Genomic DNA, 18,714 nt, shown 5'->3' with positions numbered 1-18,714 from the left:
AGTAGAGAACAGCATCATTAAACAGGTGAACACAGGTAACTTTTCCCCTTCTCAATACTGAATTCATAATCCATAATCCATAATCCATATCACATCACATCCCAAATCTACATCCCCAGAAAACTTCATTTCATTGAGTCCTTTATGCTGCTCACAGTCCACCATGTAAATGGAGGAGGGAATAATGAGCACATGAGTGGTTACTGCAGTTCTAGGGCACCGCCAGCAGGAGACGCTGTAGCACAATACTGCAAATCAACACGGTTGCTACTCGTTCGACGCATGAAGTAAAGGTGACACAAAAACAACTTTAACTGTGCTTTATCAGGTATGTTTAGTCGTGTATTTTTTTATTGTTACTCACAAGGTGCAACTGCAAATTCGTCAAAAATGCTCAGTTCAAAAAAATGACGAATCATTTGATTTAAATGTTGATTGTAGCTAACCGCGGTAGTTATAATGGTTATTAGGCTACTTCCGGTACACAAACATGTCTAACGTATTAGCCAATGTTGTATTCATATAATTTGTGTTTTCGTGAAAAGGGAAACAAAACACGTACTTTCTTAAAAAATGAAAAGAAAGATTTGTTCCTGTGGTCCCCAAACAAATGAGCAGTATTTCCCCAACCTTTTCCTTCATATTTATGTATATGGCTTAAATAACATGCATAACAAGACGTTGTAGTTCATTTACCAAAAACATGTCTAGGTTAAGGTTATTCATAACCTCCCACTATGCCACCGTGTGGCCCATGAAAGATTAGATTATGTGTAGTGTTGTACAGTAACAGTAACAGGAATGATTTTATTTGTGTGCAAAAAACAAACTACAACTTAAAGTAGCCTGTTAAATACGCTCAGTAAATTACAGTGTCATCAGTTTCTTACATGTTTCACACTGAATAAGTGTGTGGCTGTGTCTTTTTCCATTTGGCTCACATGTTTACTAATGAGAATACACCTCTCTCTTTATTGCCAGCTGTGTGTATTCAGATATGACTATAAATTAGACAGTATATGCTCTTCATAATCGATTAATCTGTCGATTATTTTCTCGGTTAATCGATTAATCGTTTGGTCCTTAAAATATCAGAACTCTGTTTTATCGGTTTGTCAAACCTGTAAATGATGATGTTCTCAAATGTCTTGTTTTGTCCACAAACCAAAATGATTGACTTAATTATGATTTATTTGTTATCCAGAGCAAAAGCTTCCAACTTGATTAATTGATTATCAAAATAGTTGTGGTTAAATTTAGTAATCGATTAATAACTGATTCATCGATTAATCATTTCAGCTCTATACATATACGTACTATATGAAGTAACTAGATTTACACACAAGGTACATCTGCAACTTTATTAAACAAATATGCTAACTTAAAAGTTGGCCTGAAATATAAAGTTTATCAGATTGAGAAATTATGTCTAAAATGTTAAATTTAGCTGTAAGTGCTAGTTATGATAGTAAAGTGGTCAAAGCACATTTACTAAGTCCTCCATCTTTTTTTAAACGAACTTTGATATAACATTGAGGTAGCTGGAGAACATACGTTCTACTATGTTCAAAGTAGATCTCAAGAGAACACAAAGAAATATAACCACATACTGAAGAAGAAATAAAGAAGAATCCTAAAAAAATATAATGTTTGTCCTCCATCTTGTTTTTCCTGAATGGTTGAATGTGCATCACTTTTCTCCATCCATCAGACCAGCGGTGATGCAGAGTAACCAAACAGGGTTTGTGAGCTGTTTGAGTCATGTGAGGAGGAGGAGGAGGAGGAGGAGGAGGACGACAGGCTACACCTGCCGCAGAGACCGTGCCCTGCCTTTCAACTGAGAGCCAAGATGGGGTTCTTTCATTGGGGCCTGATCTCTTTAAGACACCAGCAAATATTGAACAAGACTCCAAACTCAGTCGTCATCTGTTGCCGTGGTCGCCTCTCCGCTGTGAGTGAACACCACTGGGCCTCGTGCATTAGCTTCTACGTGTCGACAGACAAACTGTAGTTTATACTCTGTAAACACAGACGCTCACATCCCCATTGTAAAAAAAATAGATAATAAAACAATAAAATGCAGTTTGGTATGATGAGGCTGGCACTGAGATCAGAGATGAGATTAGATTAACAGATAGCCAACATTTCATATGCCGCAGAACCCATCAGTGGTATTTGGGGAGTGTTTTAAACACATGAAAACAGCAGTCTTGTCTTTTGAATTAGTAGAAAACCTTCACCGGTGTAAGATCAATATTATCAATGACTTTTAGAAGCTACAGACTCATGGCCTACAGTAACAAACAACATTCACACCTAATTACAATGTCCAGTTTACCTAATCTGCATGTTTGTGGACTGTGGGAAGAAACACGGGGAAAACCCACACACACACAGCCCACACAGGGACAACATGCAAACTCCCCACTGGCACTGATGTGAACCAGGATGTGAACCGTGTTCCAGAATATCCAAGTCTAGGTTCAAGCTGTTCATAACCTGCCACGACGCTGCTGTGTGGTCCATGACAGATAATATATTAACTGGATGTGATGGATGGGTTTGAACGGAGAATTCAAACAGGAATGATTTTAATTATGTGAAAAAAAAAAAAAAAACATTTGAAAAAACCCCAAAACCCTTAGCTACAACTTAGCCTGTCCAGAAACTCAGAGCAGCCTCACCAAAGATGGCCGACACCATGCAAACACTGGTATTTTTTCCTGTTGAAGACTTCTGTCTTCTTTGGTTCACAGTTTTTTTTATCTCTGGACAGCGTATGTGCAAAAAAACAGATATTGCATCTAATGGTGAGACTACAGAGAGAGAGTGAGAGGACTCTTTTTTAGGATTGTCAGGGAACTACACAGTGGCCCTCACATCGCAGAAATTACATATAAGTAATAAAAGTACATATAAAAAGCTTATTCAATGGATTCAGAAACCAAAACATTTTCATTTTAAATAGATTCACTCTAGATTATTTACACATGAGGGTCCTTTGTTCAAGTTCTGCCAATGAACCATTTTAAATATGACATGCTGGACCTTTATTCAAATGAATTTGTCACCTGATGTTGTTGTTTACCCTCCCACATACTTTGCAGCCTTACTACAGTATGTGTGTCTGTTGTCATCATGGAGGAACTGGGCAGGACCCAGCACCTGGCTACGACTGTTGCATTCTCACAGTCATTGAAACTCGTCTTGTGGGACTGGTATGGCTGGTTTTGCCCAGTTTGGCCTCTCCACCAATCGCTCGTCATCCAAGTTGCGTTGAAACAGGAAAGTGCACTGAGGTGAGCTGCCTGTGTTTTTCATCATAGTTAGGATGGTTGAACTGCCTGTTGGATACTCTCCTGTTTTCACTTGAAACAAAGTCACTGGCTGTTTAGCAGAGGCCGAGCAAACAGGTATGGAAAGATGTTTAGTTTATATATATTTTTTTTTTTAATGTCGTTAGTTGTAATTTGGGAAAAGTAATGTATTCACAAATATTTGTAAGATCAGACATTGGGCCTTAGTACAAGTGCCAGAGTTTCACTGTAAGAAAATAGCTTACCAACGACTTTAGATTCGAAATCGTAATGTACAGATTTAGTTATCAGACATTAAGAGGACATGTATGTGATTTTCAGCTTAAATGACATAAATTCAGATGATAATCCAACAACAGTGATTTTGCTATTGCATGATGACAAATCCTCACATAATCTGATACTGCATTTTTCCTGATATTGTATATTTGCATCATGTTGCCTTTATTAACTGAGTCTCTGACGAAAAACCTAATAGGAAGAAAAAGTGTTGACGATCAAGGTTTTATAAGTCTTTAATTCTAAAGTAAATGTGACTATAACCAGTGACCCGAATGAGTGGTTACCTCAGTACGTTCTTGATCTAAATGTTATTTGTCTGAAGGTGCCACTCAAGATGGAAGTCAAGAAGAAGAACGTTTGGGAGAATTTCCGTCTGAAAACAAAGTTGGTGAATTTGAAGAAACGTGGAAAGAAGACACCGGAGAAGCAGGGGAAGAAGCTGACCTATCGCCGCAGTATTTCTGTCCCAGACCTGAGGTTCGTGCCAGGTGAAGCTGGAGGTCCACAGACTGCCTTCATGTCAACAGACTCTGACCCCATCTACTTTGGCATCTCTCCTGGGCCGAGTGATACTGATTCGGTCACAAGCGGCTCAGTCACTGATGGAATGACTTTTACCAACAAACCAAACTCACATCAACGTCCAGTAATCCCAGCCAGGGTTTGCAGAGATCCCACAACTGCAGCTTTGAACAGAATGAGCGCACCAGCTGAGATCATGGATGATACAACACAGTTTAGTTCACAGAACAAGGTGAACGTCGCTCAAGAAGCTTTGTATGCACAAGTTTATAAAAATCCAAGGCACAATGTGCGTAAATTTACTTTTGACCCTGTTCCCGTACAAGGACTTCCACCAAGACTGGACCTTATAGAGAGAGTGAGTCTCTCAAGTGAAGACAACACTGATGAGAGAGTCTCTTCAGGTTCTCTTGCTATTGCAGCACTGGCCAGAGCAAGCTCACTTGGAGAGCAAGTCAGCCCGTACTTAACAAAGAAGAGCACGTCGCATGAAAGGACTCCACCAGCAATCAGAAAAACTCGTCCAAACAGTATGCCTCCCACTTTAGATATTCTGGAGAGTGCAGATGGCACCTCGCTGGACTCGGCCTGTGGCGCTCAGAGTGAGGAGCGAGTCAACCTGCCCTCTGTGACAGAAATGGAGGAACTGGAGCGAGAAGCCCTCTCTGCCTTTTACATTGGAGACTTGAGCACAGAAGAGGCTCTGCTAGAGGAGGCCCAGCGTGAGGAGGAGGAGGAGGTTCTGGACGAGGTCAGTTTTATTACCCACTTACTTTTAATTGCATTACTGTCGGACTGTTTGATTGACAGGCTTCAAACTTGCCAGGGGACTTACTTTGTGTGTAGTGCTGACTTTGACATTGTTTGGATAAGAAGTGTAAGAGATATTAGTAGAAAAGCTAAAAGAGACGCTTCCGTGCCCTCTCAACTGAATAATTTCAGCCTGTCATCATTTGTCATTGTTATTACTATGACGTCATTGTTTCGGTATCTCTGTTTATGTTTGATGTAAAAAAAAAATGAACAGACCTGTTCTTGTGTAATAATAATAACAGTGGCCTTTTAAACGCACACAATAACAAAAAACTACCTCATATTGAACGCGTACTGCACTAGTATATTTTAATTATTAGAGGTGAGCTAATGTGATACTTGGTTTCATTATTCATACAATACTCAAAGTGTAGGCTAGGTAGTAAAAGCATCAGTACAGATGTCATAACAACAGCAAGTTGTTTAAAAGAGGTAAAAGATGAGAAATTATACACAAACCCAAGCCTGTACACACACACACAGAAACTTAGATGAAAACTTTCAGTTTTGAAAGAGTTTAATTTGTGTGTCATAGCAGCATAATGAGTTAGTCAAGACAATAGAGTGTGAAGGTTGCAGGTATTGAATGAATAGAAAGACGTGAACTCTTTCAACATTGAACTGTTCAAAAGCATCTTAATGAAACTGGCTGGGATTCGACTTGACGCAGCTTTTCAACACTTGTGAGTGCTGTTGTCGAAACTTGGACCTTTGTTTTGTTTTGACACGAGTCAAAAACCAGTGTTACTAGTCAGAGACACAGCATTCCACATCAAAAAGCTAAACAAATGTCTGCTTGAGTTACACAGAGCAACATGTTGCCATAAATACTGTGTGGTACAGAATAATACACACCTGGACATGAATATCTGTGATCTGATGTTTCCTAAAATCCTACTTTATTTTCTGTGTAGATGTCCAGTGAACCATGTGACTTCTTTGACGAACATCTGCAGGATCCTTTAGAAAACCCTGTGAGTACTCGATCCAGACTGCTCAGCACATTACAATAAGTCAAGCATTTGACACGAGGAAGCATGTTGATGTGAATGTGGTCGGTTTTTCCACAGCAGGAAACGACAGCGGGGCCTGAAATCCAAGCACTCCCGATCCAGCGATACCTCCTGAATATAAACCTGAAGCAGGGCAAGAACCTGGTCATCAGGGACAAGCGAGCAGGTACTGATGCAGGTCATGGTCTATCACAGTCTGTAAGACTGAACTGCATCCGCTTTATTTTCACTGTACAGAGAATAGTTCACAAGTTTTTGCTTAAATCTTTACAAATGCAGCAGCCATGTCCTGTCATCTGTATGTTCAGCCATAATTTAAATCATGTCAAATACAGGGTTCACACAGTGGGGAAGTGGCTAGCATTGTTGCCTCTCTGCTAGAAGGTCATGGTTCAGATCCGGGTTTGACCAAGGGCCTTTCTGGTTGGAGTTGGCATGTTGTCCCTGTGTGTGGGGGGGGTTTTCTCCGGGTACTCCAGCTTCCTGTCACAGTCCAAAAACATTCAGACAGACATTTAGGTTCGAGTGAATAGTTGCTCATCTCCATATGTCTCCGCCTTTCACCCTATGTCAGCTGGGCTGGGCTCCAGCCCCCCCGCAGCCCCTCATGTGGAGGATAAAGTGGTGCAAAATGCAATTTGTTGTGATTTCTATCAAATCATGGACAGAATACGTAGTTCTGCTGTCACTTTTAAGAACTTCATGTGTAGAATACTCTAAAATTGAAGGACATGTTACTTTTGGTTTCTACACACAGATGTTGACAGATAAGGAGGAACCAGGCCAAGAGCTCAGCCAGTAATAGATGCAACACGGTACATGGTACACAGACGCTGATCAAAAACAGCAAATCACCGTATTCCAGCAGAGCTACTTAGTTATTCCTTGAAGTGATTTGCAGTTTAACTGAGGGAAGCTTTGTGGAAGGATCAGTACAGATAAAGAGATATCAATTCAGATTGTGTGTACTAAATAATACGTAGTTCCTTGTGTGTTTGCTTTAGGAGAAAAGGTTGAAGTCACAAGACATTGTGTGAGTTCACAGTGTGGATTAATCTTGATAAAACACTGTTTTCACAGTTTGAATTCTGTCTTTTATGTTTGCTGTAGTCAGTGGAAATGTGTGGATGGGAAACACGCCATTATGTATGAACTCAAATTAACTTATTGCTTGTGGTTACTTGAGGGTGACATTTCACATTCTCACACACCAGGAACACTATGCTGCCAGACCAGTACGACAAAACACAGGACAATTAGTACTCATTACAGAACACATGATTTGCACCATTGGTAATGCCTCCTATTGATACTTATTATTATTGACAATAATGGCAATGTGTGTGGATCAAAGGTCATCTCAGTGTGTGGTGTTTTTTTCACTTTCAATACTCATTATTTCTAGGAATGGATTTGTGTCTCTGTGTTAGGGTTTCCTTTTGAAATAACAAACAAATAAGAACAATAGTAAAATAAGGAAAGAATACAAAACTCAAATCATGAATGTGACCAATTGGTACAATCAGGAAATGCAGTAAAAGTATTTTTTAAGTTTTGATTTTAAGGTCATATTTCCTCTGACATTGAGTTCCAGAGTCTCGCGTTCTCGTCATTTCAGTGGAGAATCTGGAGCAGTTGTTGATTGGGAAGGTGATGATGATAGAGATGATGTTATATCTGATGAGCGTTTGTGAAATGGCTTATTATGTCTTTTTTTGTTAAAACGTAAGCTTTTCGATTTGCTTTTGCAGGGTTGAGGTTGGAAAATGTTTAAATGTTCATCATCTTGTCAGTTATGCATTTGAATCTGCACTTGCAAACATGAGGCCACTCACTCACTCACTAAGTTAGAAGAGTTTAGTTCACTTGACAGATTTGTCTGATAATATTTGAGTCAACAGTGACAAATTGGCCTGTGCTTGAAAGATAATCAAGGGCTAATAAATGGAAGTTTCCACTCACAGTGGCATTTACTGTGGTGAAGCTGCGACCTCATGTGGACACAAGTGGAACTCCAGTTACTAAATAAATGTGTAGTTGGCTATATGGTTATTAACAGACCATTTTTGGACTGATATGCTAAGGTCAAATTATTATTACACTGACACAGTTTAGAATTAGTGTATAAATAGTTACTTTATAATGTATAACGTGAACCTACAGGTCTGTGAAAATCTTAGGCCACCATGAGATTTGGTGTTTCAGCAATGCTATATCAATCTCTGTATGTGGTGTCAAATATTTAGTGTGACCTCCTCTTACACTTGAACAATAGCCGGTTTATGCCATTCTTGAGTGGGACCATAAAAATCCTAATAACCTTTATTACCCTAATGATAAACCCTACTATTTCATGTCAAAATGGCTGGTGTAAAAAAACAGGTACGTTACATTGTTTATTGAAGACATGCTAGAGCATGATGTATAAGTTAAACTCATCAGTCACATCGTTCTGTTCAAAATGCCAAAACTCACAGAACTTAAGAAACATAAAATCCTAACTTTGAATCACTAAGGTGACACGACTGTACATTCATCTTAATTTTTAAGTTTTTCAGTCTATAGTGTCGTCCGAGGTTTTGAAGGTCATACTCCAGCAGAATGGTCAGGTTGTTTTTTTTGCAGTGCCCTCTTCCCTGCTGTAGTTGAGACTTTACTTTCCATGACAAGGTGGCACCACGATGAGGCAACCACCACGTTTGCCCCCCTGTCTGTCCACTGTTTGCCCAACAATCAACATCGTGCCAAAGGCTCACCAAAGGCGTAGATTGTCAGCACATATTCTGAAAGAGCCCACGCCACTGGGCCCCCCATTCCTTGCTTTTTGTTCTCCTCCTTTTTTTTTTTTTCCTTTCCCCCCATTAATTTCTATCGTCACTGTTCTCAGTCATGCCAGGGCTTTTCTCCTTGCTCGCTGCCACATTCTCCTCCTGTCAAGTTGCCTGGAGGTTTCCCTGTCACAGGCTGGCAGGGTGGAGCTGCTGTGGGTCCTGCCTGCCTTTGCGAGATGTTCATTTGGAGTGGGGAGCTGACAGGCCTGACAGCCCATCCCCACAGGGCCTTTGTCATGTGATTCAAGCCTCCCCGCAGGCTCTCTCAAGCACCCTTTCATTGCCCTGTACAAATGATGCTTTCATTTTTTTTTTTTGGGCCAATCTGCATGCAATTGCAGAAACAAAGAAGTCCCACACCCCTGCCCCACTCGCACACAGACTTTCTTAACAGGCTTGGGAGATTAACACTGGTTGCTTCTAGATTTGAGTCTCCGGTTGCTTCATGCTGGCGAGTGTTTCTCCTCTTTGACAATTAAGCAGCTACTTGCGTCTGTTTTTGCCATGTGTGTGGCGGTGCACCTCCTCCTCACATATTTCAGTCTCACACACTACCAGCATGGGGGAAGGGTGTGTGTGTGTGTGTGTGTGTGTGTCAGTTTTCACACACAGTGTACATTTTAAAGTGACAATATTGTATGTACACATGCAACATAAATAATGTTTTTTTTTCAGTGTTTCCATTTCATGCGTAACACTGTATATTGGGTTGAACGGTTGCTCTTTTTTGTTATAATTCCAGGCACGAGTGATCCATATGTGAAGTTCAAACTGGAAGGGAAGCAGTTCTATAAAAGCAAAGTGGTTTATAAAAACCTGAACCCCCGGTGGAACGAGTCGTTCTCGCACCCTCTGCGGGATAGAGAGCATGTTGTGGAAGTTCGAGTAAGCACCTTTGGTTTGATGAAAGCATGAGTTGGAAACATTTGTGTGTATAACATCAATGATGAGTGATGTCGTCGCAGGTCTATGATAAAAACCGGACCAGTGATGACTTCATGGGCTCCAGCTCTATTTCCCTGAAAAATCTTGATTTGTACAGGTGAGGAGTTCATTTTTTTTCCTCTGACCATTTATGATGAATTATTAAACACATATTCAAGTGGACATATGTTTTTCTTTTTAACAGAACCTACGAGATGGAGCTGCGTCTCGATGATCCAAAAAGTAAAGAGGATGACATGGGAGTCATCGTTGCCGAAGTCTGCTTAATGTTCAGAGATGCCACCATCAAAAGAAGCCCTGTAAGAGTCATTTTATTCTTTTGCACTGTATATTTTGCTTCAAAGTTTATTAACTTTGTTGTTTCCTGTTCTTGTTTTTATAGAGATGGCCGCCACGAAAGAATAAGGTATGGAATGTTTTTTAACCAGCAGATTCAGAATACCAATAACATTCCTGCATTCAACTTTGTGAGAACTTATGGCTACCCTGGTGTAAAGCACTAGGGGGCAGTAACTCACTGTGCAATGATGCAACAAAGAATGAGGTGTATGCTCAGGATTCAGCCTTTTGTGTGTAACCTTGCATAGCCTATTTCCTTTGTGGATTTTATAGTGGCAATGTGTTGTTGCCTTTTTCCAGTGTGTATTATTTCCAGTGTTATCGTCTTCTATGAGCAAGTATGGTACACTGCAATATTACATTCTGATCAAAAGCAAAATAATAGTGTTCACTAAATATGTTGTCATGGGAAAAAGCAGCCTTAGATGAGTATAATAGAGCGAGTGTTTGTTTTTGTTGTAAACAAAGTTCCATCCCTTCTCAAGTGGCTTTCAATATATTGCAGCTGTAATTAGATTCAGAGTGAAATAGGAGGGTGGCTGTTTGGGACTCGCACTGCAGTGTGGAGTGGGTTGATATTCACACCTATGCAGTCACTACATCTGCCACTGTTCGGTCTCTTGATGGTCCGGCAGACAATCTCAAACTTGAAATGAGATGACAAAGGAATGAAGCCATTTTCATGCACAGTGTAGGTTATATCCACTACAGATGGTTAAAGATACTCAAAGGGAGACGGAAATGTGTGATGGGACTTGTTCTCTTTCGGAAAATCACAGTGCTAATTTAACAATGTAACAATGCCATTTTCATTTTTGACAAACATACAATATCTTTGTGCATTTAACACCTATCCTGGAAGTGCTGAATACCCGGCTCGTACGGCTCCGTTCCCCCCCCCCCCACACCCCCTCTCCGAAAACATCGTTTTCTCCCTCTGTGTTATCACCACAGAGACGGAGGGATGGCAAGTGCCTTAGTAAAATTCTGCTGTGTGATAGTGTTTCAAACAGGAGGGGTGGCGGCGGACGGGGGGGGGGGGGGGGGGGGCGTGTGGTGGAAGCGGGAGGGAAGCTCTGCTGTTCGAGGCATGTTGCCAGTGTGGGATGCCTAAGATCGGCAAGGCTGATAATTCCCAGGCATAGCGGGCAATAACCCAGATGTTAGGATGTAATATCACAGCTGTGGATGGACAATGTTGAGGTACTCGCCAAATGGTCCTGGGTCTGAGCTCATCGTGCTTGTCCCCATGCTGTCCCACCATATGGAAGCAATCGCACAGCCCTTTTAGGATCAGGAATAGATTCTCTTTAGGGGCCACTTACAGTTAAGTGGAATTGTTTTATTGGCTGCTGAGATAGAAATGTGTCCAAGATAAACACTTGGGATGACTTGGCTGAGGCATGGTTTATATCGCTCCTCCACTCCCTCTGTTCCTCTTCTTTTGAAGGGGGCTGATATTTATAGGGCTGTGCCTGTGGTATTCCATGTTAATTCAGGTCCCCGAGATGTGCTTTGATCCCCCTCGGATTGGGTGGCAATGCAGGTTGTGACCTCGCAGTGGAAAGGAGGGGCGGGAGTGGTGGGGGAGTCGTAGCGGGGCTGTTTGAAGCTGTGACGCCGGGGCAGCTGAAGGAGCTGGGCAATCAAAGAGGCGAGAGCAGATTACGGTCCTGCTCTTTAATTACAGTCAGCCCTACACAACCTCGATGCTGTTTGTTTTTACAGCCCAGGCCTATCACCGCACGGCCTCCTGGGAACTCTTACATGGAAACATATCAAGGCCTTTCTTATTTTCTCCCTGTGTGACACACACGGCAGGAAAAGTGGACTATTAGCTGCATGTGCGTGTCCTCCATTGTCAGAGTTCTTAAATGCTCAACGACTTTTATTTTTGTGTCATAGTTTTGTGTTAGTTTTCTGCTTAAAACTTAGGGATGAGCCACCATGACGCTCAGTATCAGTACTGGTTCAGTATCGGATTTTATGTTTTTTCCAAATATAACATAATGCTTTACTATGAACGGGTTGTTAAAATGTATTTAAATAAAAAGCAATAGCATTTTACCCAAGTCATGTTTAAATGCTCTATCATCCACATGAGGCAGTCCAAGCTGACATGGGTCGAAAGGCAGGGTGCAGCCTGGGTACGTCAACAACTAGTCACACGGGAGTATCCAGAGAAAATCCACATGCACACTGGGAGAACATGTAAACTCCACACAGAAAGGCCCTCGGCCGAACGGGAGTCTAACTAGCAACCCTCTTGCTCTCAGGCAAAGGTGAAAGCCACTAATCACTCAGCCATGTGGCCCTCGCTGTTTATTCCTTCTTTATAGGAGCATAATATTAGTATCCGTTGGAGGAGTGTGATTTTTGAAAAGGCGATTGTGTCGTTAACGGCGTAGTTGTTTACAAAGATAAAAAAATGACGACAGAGGACTGATATTGAAATTGGTTGCAATATCTGACGTGAAAAAAGAGGTTGCGAGCCGTCACGAAATTTCCCAACATGTAATAATCTGTGGTACCGGTCACATATTCTGCATGTATGCATAATTCGGTGAAGAGAGAGAGCTGCGGGGTTTGCATCATTACTCACTGCTGCCTGCTGTCTCTGGTGCAGTATGCCAAGTGTCCTGCCTCTCCACACTCAGTCTGGGAGCCAGTGATGAGTGGGACTGTCACAGCCAGGGACATCTGGCTGCTCGCTGACGTCCCTCTCTTCCTCTCTCTCCAGGAGTCTCTGTGGTGTGACTTGCCTGTCAGTAGAGATGTGCTAATGTGCCTCAACAGAGATGTGCTGTATATTGTAAACCTTTGTCCTACTTTCATGCACTCTGTGAACATGATGAGGTGCCAGGCTTAGGTAGGAGCAGGTAACAAGTGTGCAGAGTTTCACACACAGACAGTTTTTTTTTTCTTTTTAAATCACTGTGTGTATATTGTTACACAGATCCAGTTGTGAGGCTATTATTATAAGTAGTATTATTATCATCATTGCTATACAGGGATTATATATAACAGAACTTAATGCAACTTATATATATATCTGTCCTCCATCAGATTCTGCACACTTATTATCACATATTATCTCTATAATGTCGTCAGGTCTCTGCCTGACTGTGTAAAATGCCTTAAGATAATGTATGTTGTGATTTGGCACTATACAAATAAAATTGACTCAGATCTTTGTCCAGCAGCAGAACCAGGCAGCAGCACCAATCCAGCGGGCAGCAGATGTGCCGAAGAACCAGCCAAAGAACCAAATGTGGACCGGGGTGTTCCGTATCACCTTGGTGGAGGGACAGGACCTGCCACAGTACGGCGATGGGGACATTTACGTGCGCTTTCGCCTCGGTGATCAGAAGTACAAGAGCAAGGTTGGACTAGTTTTTCTTTCTTTCTCTTTTCCCACTACATTCCTTTTCCCCCTCTGTCTTTTTAATGTCTGCTCTTTATACTTCAAGTGTTTCCTTCTGGCCACTATCTCTTACTTGCCTGCTTCTTCCTCTCAGCAGGTGCCTGTCAGTGACTCACCTCCACCTTAGCTCACTGGGCCATGGCTGAGGCAGCTCATTAGACTGGGCGTGCCTGCCACTCACTTCTCCCCGTGCTCTGGGTGCTGGGCTTCATTGCCTTCATTTGCATACCCAGCATGCCCCGTTCATCTACCTGTACTTGTTGGCCTCCCCCCGATGATTCTATGCTGCACTTGTCTCGTGTTGTTGTGTCATTTCTTTGTAAACCTCGCCGCCTTCCTCTCTGCTTGTTTGTTTGTTGAACAAAGCTGATTCTAATTGGAAGCTGTCAGTGTTTACAATCCCAGAGTGGCCAGTGAAGCATACACATACAACCACACGCACACACACGCACACACACACACCTTTCTTCCTCCTCTCCTGCTTGGTTTGTTCTGCTTGGATTGAATGAAGACTTAATCCACCTGCCAACACATGAGCTGCTCACTCTGATAATGCATTAAACCTGACAATGTGTCAAAATGTGTGACCGCGTGCGTCTGCATTACTGCATATGTGCTGAGTCTGTGTCTTCGTTGCCCTCAGAACCTTTGCATTCAGGCCAATCCCCAGTGGAGAGAGCAGTTTGACTTCAATCAGTTCGAAGATAACCAGGAACCAATGCAGGTGGAGTTGTGCTCAAAGAGAGGGAGAAAGGCTGAGGAATCGTGGGGGATGTGAGTATATCTTGGCGGAGAGTGTTAATTTTGTTCACACTGGCTTCATCGACAGAACGAGTTGGCCTTATGTGTTTCAATGGAACGTGTTTTTTTTTTTTTATTTCCTTTTGTGTCGCTCAGGTTTGAAGTTGACCTATCAAGGCTTTCACTTAATGAGAGGCACCTCTACACTCATGTGCTGGACCCAGGAAAGGGCAGACTGATGTTTCTGGTCACCCTGAGACCCTGCTGGGGAGTTTCTATCGCTGACATGGAGGAGGCGCCCTTGGAGAAGCCTGATGAAAAAGACACAGTCCAAAAAAAATTTGTAAGTCTACGTTTTTTTTCCTCTCTGACTCATCTGCAGTACATGGAAGAAAACCCATCTCCCAAATGTTCATGTGATATACAATTACACTTCAGCTGATGAGCCCGTGGGTAGATTTGCTGTCCAGCATCAAGACAGAGGCCTCATTTGCCTTTTTGTTGAAATTTCATAACTCGTTATTTGATGTTTTACAGTGTATAAACTTCTGTCCGGGGCGAAGAAACTCAAAATCACCCTCAATTGGTTTTAAAGAAAGTCAACATAACACACATAAAACAAGGATAAAACGTCAAGCATGAGGAGTCCAGTCACTCTCAGTACTTGTGTACTATTGTCTTTTTTCAACAATAAAATAAAATTTATATTATTCTGTTATGTGCCAAAATGCAAGGTTAGGGTGCCATTTTACAAGCTACATTTATTTACCCTCCTTAAAAAGCATTTTTGGATAACACCAAGGCTGCACAGTTAATAGCAAGGTAATCAAAATTGCAATATGGCCGAGTGCAATTATGACCTCTGCCAAGGAGGTTATGTTTTTATCGTTTGTCCTTCTGTTGACAACTTCCTGTCTACAGTTTTTGACAAATAAATCCGAATTTTTACTAAGTACTGTATGTTCCTACTAACCCATGCATTGATGATGTCACAAACAAATGATGTACATTTCGAGAAATCCTTATCATTTATAAAAACCATATCTCTGTCAAAACATCAGATTTGAGCGATTTGATCCAGATTACAGATTTGGTGGCTATGGTTCAGTCCGGTTAAACAAGTACACATGTGTATATCATAACAGATCAGGATGAGTCATGCTTATGTAAGATGGTAAAAGCTATAAGCAGGTTTAGTTCTGTACAGATCTAGAACGTCGTCTGGTTCCAGTGGATGAAAACGTTAACATTAATGAAGTAAAACGCAGATGACTAAGTGTTTAAGTGCTCTTGTTTAATAAACATCCTACCAATTGTTGATTATATTGCAATAGTGATATCTGTCAAACAAATCACAGTATGTTTATTTTACCATGTTGTGAAGCTCGATGAACTGTGTACCTTCTTGCAGAGCTTGAAAAACTCTCACAAATGTATGGGGGAGGTTGGCTTCCTTCAGATCAAGGTTATAAAGGCCACTGATCTACCCACAACAGACCTCAATGGTAATTATATCAGAAACCTATTTTTCTTTTCTTTTCTGCTGTCTTTTCTTACAAGAGATAACGACACTCGTTTGTTATTTACAGGAAAAAGTAACGCCTTTTGTGTCATTGAGCTCGGCAACTGCAAGCTTCAAACTCACACCGTCTACAAGACGGTCAATCCTGAGTGGAGCAAAGCCTTTACTTTGTAAGTAAGAGAAGAAACAAAGAATCCTATGCCATGCTGTATATCTAAAATTCATTAATTAATGTGTGTGTGACTCATGTTATAGCCCAATTAAGAACATGTTGTATATCTTGTCATGTTGTATATCTTAATTTTATTGATATGTGTGTAACTCATGTTATAGCCCAATTAAGGACATTCATGATGTGGTTGAGTTGACTGTCCTCGATGAAAATGGAGACAAAAACCCAAACTTCTTGGGGAAAGTGGCTATTCCTTTACTGAGTGTAAGTTAATCTAAGTTTATTTATATATATATATATATATATATATATATATATATATATATATATATATATATATACACATCCATATTTATGTGTGTATATATATATATATATATATATATATATATACTATATATGTGTATGTATATATATATATATATATATATATATGTATATGTTTGTATATATATACATATGTATATATATGTGTGTATATGTACTTTTGACATACTTTTTCATTGTAATAGGTCCAGAATGGGCAGCAGATGAGTATGTTGTTGAAGAAGGAAGACTTGGGAAGTGCATCCAAAGGAACAATCGTGCTGATGCTGGAGGTTATCTATAATAAAGTAAGGTCGTTTGTTAGAATGATGACAGCACTCATTCTATTATGTGAAAGCTTAGTTGAACTGTAGTATGATTTCTCTGCTCGTCTCTGTGTGTCCCAGGTCCGAGCTGGCATCAGAACCTTCCAACCAAAGGAGACCAAATTAATGGAGGAGAACCTGAAGTTTTCCAAAAAGGTCAACTCTACTGATGTTTATAGCAGAATTTATCAGATGGAACAAAAAGCTTTCCAGAATGTTCCTCTCACATCCGCACTAATAAAGTAGCCACAGCAAAGCTGCACATGGCCCTAGTCTGGATTGGTCATTGTTAAGCTCATTTGTTTAATTGGCTTTAAATATCCAACTGCACATGTAGCAAATAGTCGATTGTAAATTTGATTCAACCTCATTGCGAAGTCATAAACATTATGTCCAGTTTCTAATGACACTAACCAGTGTTTGCTTTCAATTATTTCCCATCAGGTTCTTGCCCGGAATATATGCCGGGTTCGAAAAATCAGCACGGCAGTTCTGTACACGTTACAGTACATTAAAAGCTGTTTTCAATGGGAGAGCACACAACGGAGTCTAATAGCCTTTCTGGTAAGTCATTGCCTCACGTTAATGAACTCTCTTTAAGCCCGAGGGCAAACAAGTTTTGTCCCATTTCATTGCAGCCCACGTTTAACTCTTTCATTTTATGTGAGTTACATTTTGAGGAGTATCTTTGGTTTTGGCCATTTTCCCTCTCTCTCTCTCTCTCTCTCTCTCTCTCTCTCTCACACTCTCTCTCTCTCTGCTTGTCTTTTTTCCCATGAAAAAAAACAATGGCTGCCTTCTGTTTTGTATCCCGTGTGTGTGATAGATATGCTTTATCCTTTGAATCAAACCCCACTTGGTTTTCCTTCAGTTGTGATGACATTAGAGTGAGTTTTGAAGGGATGGGGTTTGGGCGTTTGTACGTCTGACTTCTGAGTAAAGCCTCCTCACCCTGGGGACAGTGTAAGGAGGATCACGGTCTCAACTTCCTCGGCTGGAGGAGTGACAGTCTGCCTCTGAGATTTGAACCTTGTTTAAATGTCTCTGTTTAGTTGTTTTTAATGAGGGTATGTGATCTAAGGTCCTAAGCTTAAATAATCTTAAATCACCCCGGCGAATCCCACTCACTGTAGCACATGTAATGTCATGATTAAGAGTGAACGCTTGCCATGAAAGCCCCGCCAGCGCCGTGTCAGGGTGAGGAAGCGGTCACAGACAGGGTGTGTGTGTGAAGAACTCGCCTTTCACTGTCTTTCTTCTGTCTGTGCTGTCTCGGGGATGACATGCAATTCATACCTGGTGTATTCTATAAGCCCTTCTCACTGATCCTGAGGTGCAAATCCCCCTCTGGCAGTGGCCAGGCTCAGCATATCACAGCCCTTAGAACAGCACGGCACACAGATAGCCAGGCGGACACACAGACAGGAAGGCAGAGAACAATGCGAGCGATTGTATAAAGATAGTGTAGGAGGAAGGCTACTATCTGGGGCAGAAAGTTGGAATACAGAAAGAGGGAGACAGTTTGCTAAGAGCGCAGTCTAAGACGGCAGATAGTGAGAGTCGTGGAGGCAGCAGAGGAAGCGGATAGACAGGATGACAGGGGGACAGGTCAGCGGGATGGGGCCATCTTCTTCCACCTATAATTAGATCCTCCGCAGGCGATGGGAGTGTGTGGTGGCACACTCTAATCTTTCATTTTCACTTCTACTCCACCTGCTGTTTAGGAGTGCAGCACACAAATAGAGAGCATTGACTGAAAGACGTTCATGCTCACTGTTTTCATCATGTAACTGCGGTGTAGTGCCGCTTCTCACTCTTATTTTTGTCACATGCAGAGCTAATCTGCTCCCTGACAGTAAAATGGTAATTATTGTGACCTTGACGCGAGCTGTTTTGTCCTTTTTTTTTTTCTTTATTTGCTGCTCCGGTTTTTTGTTTCTAAGCGAGGTGGTTGATATTTTTTTGAAGAAAAAGAGGCAGCAGCTGAATAATCAGAGCGCGTCTTTGACTGCATGGAGGTGCGCTTGAAATAGTCTAAAGTGTGAAGACGCACGGCAAGAATCGCCTGAGCAGAGTCAGCCTGCCACTCTTCATCCATCAGAAGTTCAACGATTGAAAACTTCTTCTTTTGTTACTGATTTATTTCACTCTAAGCTAAGGC

General features: G+C 41.4%; 1 protein-coding gene across 4 annotated transcripts in view; it reads left to right on the top strand.

Annotated features, from left to right (window-relative positions):
- The first annotated feature begins 1,758 nt into the window (after positions 1–1,758).
- The window catches only part of mctp2a (multiple C2 domains, transmembrane 2a), a 40,799-nt gene continuing 23,843 nt past the window's right edge, over positions 1,759–18,714 (top strand). Inside the window, exons 1-18 of one of the 4 annotated variants that reach the window (XM_058645935.1) lie at positions 1,759–1,951; positions 3,108–3,299; positions 3,922–4,872; positions 5,849–5,908; positions 6,008–6,113; positions 9,521–9,663; positions 9,744–9,820; positions 9,908–10,022; positions 10,106–10,129; positions 13,263–13,445; positions 14,130–14,260; positions 14,384–14,570; positions 15,639–15,732; positions 15,817–15,919; positions 16,083–16,185; positions 16,434–16,535; positions 16,635–16,709; positions 16,998–17,117. In XM_058645935.1, coding sequence (XP_058501918.1) covers positions 1,850–1,951; positions 3,108–3,299; positions 3,922–4,872; positions 5,849–5,908; positions 6,008–6,113; positions 9,521–9,663; positions 9,744–9,820; positions 9,908–10,022; positions 10,106–10,129; positions 13,263–13,445; positions 14,130–14,260; positions 14,384–14,570; positions 15,639–15,732; positions 15,817–15,919; positions 16,083–16,185; positions 16,434–16,535; positions 16,635–16,709; positions 16,998–17,117 — 2,868 coding nt within the window. In that variant the 5' untranslated portion in view covers positions 1,759–1,849. The other 3 variants (XM_058645932.1, XM_058645934.1, XM_058645936.1) reach the window with 3 other exon arrangements.

Source organism: Solea solea, chromosome 12 (assembly GCF_958295425.1).
Source record: "Solea solea chromosome 12, fSolSol10.1, whole genome shotgun sequence".
NCBI classification, from domain to species: domain Eukaryota; kingdom Metazoa; phylum Chordata; class Actinopteri; order Pleuronectiformes; family Soleidae; genus Solea; species Solea solea.
This window is presented reverse-complemented; position numbering and strand designations above follow the sequence as displayed.